The following is a 9,948-nucleotide window of genomic DNA, read 5'->3' as shown; positions in this document are numbered from 1 at the left end:
ACTACTTAGTTCATATTGTTGTTAGTCCTAAGGGGCTGCAAACCCCTCAGCTCCATTGGTCCTTTCTTAACAAAAACAGAAACAACATGAAATCTGTCAACCCATCAAAACCATGATCCATCATGACCAAATGTAACTTACAGCAGGAGTATAAGGATGGTTCAAACACACATAGACTAAGTAACTAAATAAGTAAGTAAGTATTACACCAAGACAATAATGGAGAAAAACAAGGATTATCTAAACAGACATACAAAAAATACCGAGTAAAATTTAATATCCGTTCATGATAAAAAAAAATCGAACAAGGAACATCTTTTTTCCTTTTATTATAGTAGAATGATATAATTATAATATAATTACATCATTAACCCCTTTCCTTTCATCTTTGCAATCCTTTCTCCTCTTGTACCTTTTCCTGTTCTCTTTAAAATTTATACCTTCTTTTTTCAGCAATATAATCTAATATAACCTAATATAATCTGCTCAGTCTGCAAGAGTTCCTCAGTAAAATTTACCCATTGGGGTTGGGTTACACAATTCTACATATTCATTGGCTGTTGTTTTCTGTAATGGTCTCCATTTTTTGCAAAGAAAAGTTTCCTTGATGAGGGATGGGAACACTTACATGTGAGTATAAGGACAAACATTTAGAGTGCAGCTAGAGATTATTACGCTGGCTCAGTAAAGCTGTGGCTGTGCATCTCCAAGACTGAAGGTCTCTCTGGCTCTAGGTCATTAGGAAGCCTTGGTTTCCAGTACCAGCCATGCTTTCTTCTTGTTTGACAGGCATTAAGTCAAATTAGAGAGCTGTTGATTACTGCTAAGATAGAGTGGACTATTGCACCCTTAGAGTTATCGTGGCATGCTGGTTGTGTTTGTAGTTCATAGGATCATTGCTATGGGCTATGGAGGGCTCTCTCTTTGGAAGCTGACATGGTGAATATATCTAAACACAATAAAACCTACATAGAATCAACTCCAGGTGAAATTGTATTGAAGTTAGCAAAGGTGAAAGCATTTAGCCTAATAAGATTTCGAATAAGACACTGATAATTCAGTCAGTTTAGCATAATCTAGAATCACCTGGGAGATGGCCTTCTAGGCAAACCAATGGAGCATTATCTTAAATTGCTTTTTGGCTGAGGCACGAAGACCCATCCAACTGTGGGTGGGTCCATTCCCTAGGCAGGGGAGAGCCTGGTGACCATGGACTGTTTACAATTGAAAAGGTGAGCTTCAGTCGCTCTATGCTTTTGTACTGTGCATGTAATATAACTAGTTTCCTCTAGCTCTTTCTGCTGTGTCATCCCACACCACAATGACAGATTGTAAGTTTTAACTGGGAGCTGAAATAAGGCCTTTCCATCCTAAGTTGGTTTTGTTGAGTATTTTATCACAGGAAAAAAAGATATCTACTTTCACCATTTATATTCAACATAGCACTATAAAAACAGAACAACTAGAAAAAGAAACAGGGAAAATTAGCTGTTTGTAAATGACATTATTTTATACATTAAACAAACCCTAAAGATTCTACTAAAGCAGGAATGGTTTTTAAATTTTTCAGGATATAAATATCAGTATTAAAAATGTGTTTAATTACTTTTCCCATTGCCATGAGAAAATACCTGACAGAAATAACTTTGGAGGAAAGGTCTATTTAAATTCTGATTTCATTATGATTTTAGTTCAGCCAGTGGGCGAGACTGGCAGAAGGCTCCTCAACAATGAGACTGTGTGATAGAGGCTCCTCCCATCTTAGAGAACAGGAATGGAAGGGAAGTCTAGACCCAAACAAGAGGCATATGGAACCTATGTCAGCTAGCTACTCCCCATTCCTGGATCCCAAAACTTTCTCAAACAGGATCCCCAGCTGAGAATCAAATGTTCAAATATATGAACCTACGGGGTCATTTTACATTCAAACCTAACAATTCAGTAGTAATAAAACATATTAACTGTCTGAAAAATCAGGAAAACCACCTTATTCACAATAGCTACCGATAACACAGCATAATACAATATGTTAGAATACCTAGAAAGTAAGTTCTGCCAGGAAATAAAAGCTGTATGTAAGGGAAACTATATATAACATACAGCCCTTTCCAACTTGACAGAAGCTAGAGTTATCTGAGGAGAGGAAGAGTCCCAGTGAGAAAAAGCTTCCATCAGGTTGCCTGCAGACAATTCTGTTGAGCCCATTCATTGTGGTGAGGCCATCTCTGGGGTGGTGTTACTGGATGGGATAAGATGACAGACTGAACATGGCTTGTGGAGCAAATCAGTGAGCAGTGCTCTTATAACGGCCTCTGCTTCAATTTCTGTCTCCAGGTTTCTGCCCCAATTTCCCTTCATAATAGAGTGTGATCAGGATAAATTGCTCCTCCCCAAGATGCTTTCTGTAATGGTGTCTATCACAAGAGCAGAAAGCAAGCTAGGTCAGTACTATTGAAGAAAATACAAACACATGCAAAAACACACATATCTGTAGATTACAAGAATCAAAACTGTTAAAATACCCATTATATCCAAAGAAGTTTACAAATTCAATGCAATTGCCTACCAAAATAGCAGTGATGTTTTTCCCAAACTAGAGGAGAAACTCTAAAAATTGTTTAGGAACAAACAGCAAAGAAAACACTTTGGAATAGCTAAAATCATTTGGAGCAAAACAAAAGAGGCAGAAGGCCTTATACTACCTGACTTCAAAACATACCAAAAAGCTCTGGTAGTCAAAACAGCATGGTTATAAGGGCAGATGTTTATAGATTATTGTCAGGGATTATGCTGCCTTAGTAAATTAGTGGTTATAGACTCTTACTCACAAAGTACAACAGATGGAGACCACTACAAAAAAAAAAATCACAACCAATGAAAACACAGAAATGTAGAGCTCAGTGCCAATGGATAAACTACCTAATACTCCCACATCTAGATCTCACAGAACACTGCAGAATAGTGGGTAAAACATTAAAAGAACCATAGGGTCAGGGTGATTGCTGTGAGATTATGTCTCCTAGTGTCATCAGGAACAACATTATAAAGCCTCACCAACATTATGGCACAGACATGAGCTGAAAGATTACACAGACAAGCATGTCAAGGTGGATAGGGAAAGCCCTACACAAGGAACTATATAGGTAAGCTAGTAAAGCTGGGAATGGGAAAGGCGTTCTTTCCAGAAGAGCACTAGTTGTCCACTGCCAAACAGTCATCTCTGAAAACATACCTACAAGTAACATTATATAGTGTCAATACTGGTCTTATACTGGTTACTTATAGGAATATGTCTCTACACAAATACATAAATGCATGCAATAATAATTAATGAAAAAAGGCCATGAATTTGAAGGAGAGAGGAGAGGTATATTATATATTGGAAAGTTTGAAGGAAGGTAAGGTAAGGGGAAAATGCCATAATTATATTACAATAAAAAAAACTCACAAAATAAAACAGTATAGATGTGGCATAAAACCAGATGCACATATTAGTAATACAAAATAGAGAAGCTAGAAGCAAATGAATACATCCATGATCAACTGATTTTCAACCAATGTTCTAAGAACACACAGTAGAAAGAGGGTGTATTTTAAATGATACTGGTAAGATGGGTATCTATCTACATGAGGAAGAAGAAGAATAAAACAGATCTCCTTGAATACTAACTATAGCAAGTTATAGTTGTTAACATAAGAACACCTATGAATATGTCAAACTGGATAGGAAAGCCCACGGTGTCTCAACCCTACATAAATAGAAATTTCTCATACGTATATAGCCAACACTAATTTTAAAAATTAATTGTTCTCTATGCACTATAAATATTCTTCTTTTATAAACTGCAAATGCTGAGAACAGGAGAAATAGTTTCCCCAGTGAATAGCACATCAATTGGTTACCCAACAGCAGTCAGCCAGCCCAGAAGCCATAAATACAAGGAACATTACACAAACTCAGTAAGACACACACACACACACACACACACACTCATGCAATAACAATTAGTGAAGAAGAGGCCATGAATCTGACAGAGAGCAAGGAAGAGTACATGCAAGGGTATAGAGGGAGTAAAAAAAGGAAGAACTGTAATTAAGTTGTAAAATCTTGAAAAAAAAAACCCAACAAAAAACTGAGCAGGTGTGAAGGAAAAAAGAGAAAGTTATTCAGGAGCTCAGAATGGGTAAGTACTTTGTAGGAGACAGCAGCAGCAGAGGAAATAAAGCAAACTGAACCATATCTACACTAAACCTCTCAGCTCAGCGTAGAGCCAATGTAGATACAGTGGTAATGGTGGGAAAATACTCCGCAAGTAATCTACCTCATAAAAATCCACAATAGACATTCAGAATTAACGTTATTCTACAGTAGTAAATAAATTAAAGAATTCATCTGATTTTAAAATAATCATGAGACATAAGTAGAAATTTTTCAAAAGACAAACAAATGACGAACAGGTATATGAAATGTTCAAAATAACTAATTATCAGGAATATGCAAATAATAGCAACAATGAGCTGCACCCAAGTGTAGCTGGCCTGTCATCTCAGCTAGTCAGTTGTCTGAGATAGGAGGATCAGAGGTTGTTAAAGGCCTAACTGGGATGCAGAGTGATTTCAAAGCCAATGATGTCAACTTAATACTTCCTCAAAAGAAAAAAGTACTGCAGAGACCTAGGGCTATAGCTCAGCAGTAGAGTGCTTGTCTAGCATGCATAATGTGCTAGGTAAAGTACACAGTGCTTCAACCAGATAAAACAAAGCCCAAACAAGGTAGCATTTCACTACTGAAAAAACAGCTATTGCCCCAAATTCTGAAGATACCAAGTATTGCTGCAGATACAGAAAAAAGGGAAACACTGCATGTGCATTGCTGGAAATGTAAATCACTACACCATGACAAAATTTGTACATTGGCTCTCAAGAAACTCAAGACAATCACACATATTCTGTGGCCAAATTGTATCAATAAAATAACCTACATTCCCATGTTTATTGTAGTCATAATATCTAGGATATGAAAGTCACATATACATTCATTATGAAAGAAAAATATGGTATATGAATATAACCAAATGTTATTTTACACAAAAGAATGAAATTCCATCACCTGCGCTAACAGGGACGTAACTGGAAGGCATCATGGTAAGGAAAGGAAGAGCACGTGCTGACTCATGTAGAAGCCGAAACCAGGCAGGAAGTCATTCACTAAAGTGCTGTTAGAAAACAGGTACAAAATACATGCAGACAAGAGAAGTTGGTTCTACTGTTTCAGAGCCTTGTACTAAAAATCTACAAAAACCTCTATTTTAAATTGTGAGAAAGGTAAAAATATTCCTAAAATATTCCATTTGTATGGCATGTGATGTAATGTAAACGCCACTTACGCCACTTATACAATCACTTTGGTGATTATATATCAAATCTATGTATTGAATTACTATAGAACATCCATCTATATATATGAAATTATAAATAGTGAACAAGAAATTAAGGGCATTTCCATTTATATATTATACTATTATTTTGGTAGGTATTTGATAAGGGGAAAGAAACAAAAAAGTCCCACAATAACAAAGTGAATGGTCATCCTTCTATTGGGAGAGAATATGTATGAAGATGATGATGGGAACCTAGATGATTCAAGGTCAACCTGAAAAACTTACTCGGGCCCTCCTTCTCTCAAAATGATGATGATGATGATGATGATAGTATAGGGAAAATGCAGCTCAGGGTTAGCCTAATCGCCTAGTATGAATGACCCTTAAGTTCATTGTCTAGTCCAATGTCCAGTTCAGTGTTCAAAAGCAAGATAAATATACTTGTCTCTTATTAAACAGAGGGTTAAAAGACTACCTGATACAGAATGTCATTTAAGCATTATTGACATTGGTGATGAGCATGAAGATGATACTGCCACCTTATGCTCTTAAGACCTCCAGATATAACTAATCCTAGTGGGAAAAGCTCATCTTCACCTTTGGACTACCAACTGCTTAGCAAAGGATTGACCCAGTCATCTCTTAAGACCTTATGGCTGCCTGACATATTCTATAAAGACAGAGTGAGAGTCAGAGAGGACTCTTTCTACAGCAATCAGCCATCAAAGTACCACCTGTCCTGAAGATCTATAGTAAGATCTTGGAGAAAGTCAAGTGTTACCAAATATTAGTTTATAATACACAAAAGGCATGTAATTCTAATGTCTCATTGTATTTTAATATTTAGACACAGTATAAATATATTTAGTCCTGAACAGATGCCTCAAAATGTGTAATAGAAAGTAAAATTGAGAATTTGCAGGTGAGCCTGCAACAGTGGTACTCCTGGGAACATCTTCATAGGTGAGATGGACAGTGAAGTAATGGAGGCAACAAGTCGACTATTGAAATCAGCACATTGACACCATACTACCATACTTTAGATGCCAGGGAAAGTCTATGAACATTTATAATTATAAAACACTCTTGACACCTTATCAGTGGAAAAAAAGCAAGAAGAGAATTTCTACCACTGGAGAAAGTTGAACGCTGTGCCTATGGGTGAGGCCAAGGAATTATAGAGTGAAAAGATAGATATCCAGGTTCATGGATGTTTAGGACTGATCTGAGCATGATAAGGCAGTGATGCTTTTACTCATTGAAGTCCATAATGAAACAGAGAAAAACTGACAGTGGTTGGTACTGCATTCTAACCCAGATTACTTGTGTGTTCTCATGGCTTCACACAAGGAAAGGCACAGAACATCAGTCAGAAGCATGCTTTGAGTTCCTCTCTCAGCATGTTTGGATGGCATTTACACAGGTCTCTAAATTTTAGCCTTAGAGGTACCACTGTGATAGGTTAAGGCTTTAGAGTAGAAGTTTTCAACCTTCCTAATGCGATGAAACAGTTCCTCATACTATGACGACCCCAACTACAAAATTGCTACTTCATAACTGTAATTTTGCTACTGTTATGAATCATAATTTAAATATCAGTGTTTTCCAAAGGTCTCTGGGGTTCCTGGCCCACAGGTTGAGAATTACTGTTTTTTTTTTTATTTAGATGTTTTCTTTATTTACAATATCTCCTTTCCCCTCCAAAAAATAAAAATAAAATAAAAAAAAAAACTAAAACTAAAACAAGCCCCTGTTCCCTCTCCCCTCCCCCTGCTCACCACCCCACCCCCTCCTGCTTACTGGCCCTGGTATTCCCCTACACTGGGGCATAGAACCTTCACAGGGCCAAGGGCCTCTCTTCCCATTGATGATTGACTTGGCCATTCTCTGCTATACATATGCTGCTGGAGCCATGAGTCCCACCATGTATATTCTTTGGTTGGTGTTTTAGTCCCTGGGAGCTCTGAGGGTACTAGTTAGTTCATATTGTTGTTTGTCCTAAGGGCCTGCAAACCCTTCAGCTCCTTGGGTCCTTTCTCTAGCTCCTTCATTGGGGACCCTGTGCTCAGTCCAATGGATGGCTGTGACCCTCTACTTCTGTATTAGTCGAGTACTGTCAGAGTCTCTCAGGAGACAACTATATTAGGCTCCTGTCATCCAGCACTTGATGTCATCCACAACAGTGTCTAGATTTGATGACTGAATATGGGAAGGATGCCCAGGTGGAGCAGTCTCTGGATTGTCCTTCCTTCAGTCTCTGTTCCATAATTTGTCTCTACAACTCCTTCTATGGGTATTTTGTTCCCCCTTTTAAGAAGGAACAAAGTATCCACACTTTGGTCTTCCTTCTTCTTGAGTTTCTTATGGTTTGTGATTTGTACTTAGTGTGTTCTGATCTTCTAGGCTAACAATCCACTTATCAGAGAATGCTGATAAGAGAATTACTGTTTTAAAGGGCCATCCTGGGATGGGCAGTGGTGGTACATGCCTTTAATCCCAGCACTTGGGAGGCAGAGGTAGGCGGATTTCTGAGTTCGAGGCCAGCCTGGTCTACAGAGTGAGTTCCAGGACAGTCAGGACTATATAGAGAAACCCTGTATCAAAAACCAAAAAAAAGGGCCATCCTGAGACCATCCTTGCTGACAGGAACTTGGTGTGGCTGTTCCTTGGGAAGTTCTGCCAGTACCTGACCAATGCAGAAGTGGATGCTTGGAGTCAACCATCATACTGAGCTTGAGGACACTGGTAGGGGAGCTGGCAGAAGAACTTGAGGAGCAGGGGGGATCGCAACCCTATAGAAAGAACATCAGCTGGCAAGACCATCCAGTGCTCCCAGGGACTTGTCTGCCAACCAAGGAGTGTACAGGGAGGGATCCATGGCTCCAGATACATATGTACCAGAAGATGGCCTTGTCTTACCTCAATGGGAGGGGGATACCCTTGGTACTGTGGAAGTTTGATGCCCCAGGGTAGGGGGATGCTGGAGTGGTGGGGCAGGAGGTCTCTAAATACTCATCTTTCATCTTCTTCTTTATTATCTCGCTCATCTTGGTTCTGGCTTGCAGCTCTACATTATTACTCAGGGCTGCAATTTCACAGTTTTTAACAACATCTAGGATATGTCTGAGAGAACTTTATACATAGATTTATGGAATTTTATCTATCTATCTACCTATCATTCTATCTATCTATCTATCTATCGATCGATCGATCGATCTATCTATCTATCAATCAATTACAAAAACTACCTGTTGAGTATATATATATAAGTGTCTAGCCAGGCGAATAAGTGTGATAGAAACCAAGAAAAGTAGGGGATTTACTTATTTCTTGACAATTAGGGGAAAAAAAAAAGAAGAAGGTGACCTCAAGCAAAAGCTGACTTTGATTAAGGGAAGTAAGGGTAGGGATATTGCTGCAATGGAAATCCATATAACTGAGAACTAACTTTCAAGATTAAGGCAAAAACTTAACATTTTTCTGATATATAGCAGAAGAAAAACATAAGTTCACCCACAGAAATGAATTTTCTTAGTATTTAACTCTAAAGCAAATCTATTCTGTAGATTACTTTTACATTGGGGTTACCACAACAACTTCCTGGCTGTTATCCTATGCTACAATTATCCTGTTATATTGCTCTCTTTAATGTTTTCTGCTTGAGCTACCATCTTTCTGAGGCTAGAGATGGTATTTCATATCTCTGGAGTACATATACAAAGAGGGAGAGTTCAGTTGAATAGTGAATGGATACCCTTAACAGTAACTTTAAAAAACAGTACATTTTGTATCAAGGGCACAAGTTCAAGATTAAGTCCAAGTCTAAGAAGAAATTTCTACAAAATCACAGTTGGCTTTACTGTGAACTGAATTCATTCACTGAGACAGTCCTGAGAGAATAAGCATAGGGTTCAGAGCTAGAGTACATGTATGCTGTGTGTGAGATGTGGGTTTCAGCATAACATCCATAAGATTGTTAAAACAACAACAATGACAATGACCATGAGATGAGAGACCGTACATACACATCAGGGTAACATCTCCAACTTTAAGAATTAGTATTATACAGCCCCAGATGAGTAGCATGCCGTACTCTATGGGGAGTTTTGCCTTTTTTTTTATTTTTTGACTGTTAGTATTAGATTCTCTCTCTTTCTTATGAACATGTTCCATTTGCGCACTTGCTGGCAGTGGGTAGAGTCTTAATACTTATGTGTTTACTACTTTCCCAGTGATAGACCTTGTTTTTTTTTTTTTTTCTGTACTTTCTTATAAAGGAGGGATGTGAGGTTTACAGGGGGAAAACTGTTTATAAGTAATTATTATATTTATTTCGTACTTATCATTGATTTTCTTCTCTTGACAACCAGCTTATACCTCTTGATCAAAGCCCAAGCTTATCGAATCTATAGATATGCAACTACTGAGATCTCACCTGCTACATGCACCAGTGCTGACTTGTAGCAGATTGGTTTCTGAAAGCATTCTGAACTCTAATAAAGAGCTCTCTGGCAAGATCTGGTTTCCATCCTTGTTCTCTCAAGCCATATCTTTTTTTTTTTTTTTT

General features: G+C 38.0%; 1 protein-coding gene across 9 annotated transcripts in view; it reads right to left on the bottom strand.

Annotated features, from left to right (window-relative positions):
- Positions 1-9,948, bottom strand: part of Fam172a (family with sequence similarity 172 member A) — a 437,196-nt gene that overhangs the window by 168,167 nt on the left and 259,081 nt on the right. The window contains exon 10 of one of the 9 annotated variants that reach the window (XM_031359800.1): positions 2,202-2,414. The exons of the other annotated variants lie outside the window; for them this stretch is intronic. Coding sequence (XP_031215660.1) covers positions 2,355-2,414 — 60 coding nt within the window. The 3' untranslated portion in view covers positions 2,202-2,354. Of the gene's footprint in view, positions 1-2,201; positions 2,415-9,948 lie in introns of those variants that run through there. 9 annotated transcript variants of the gene reach the window in all.

Source organism: Mastomys coucha, unplaced genomic scaffold, assembly GCF_008632895.1.
Source record: "Mastomys coucha isolate ucsf_1 unplaced genomic scaffold, UCSF_Mcou_1 pScaffold8, whole genome shotgun sequence".
Lineage (NCBI taxonomy): Eukaryota > Metazoa > Chordata > Mammalia > Rodentia > Muridae > Mastomys > Mastomys coucha.
The sequence above is the reverse complement of the archived record's forward strand: the minus strand, read 5'-3'. Positions and strand labels throughout refer to the sequence as shown.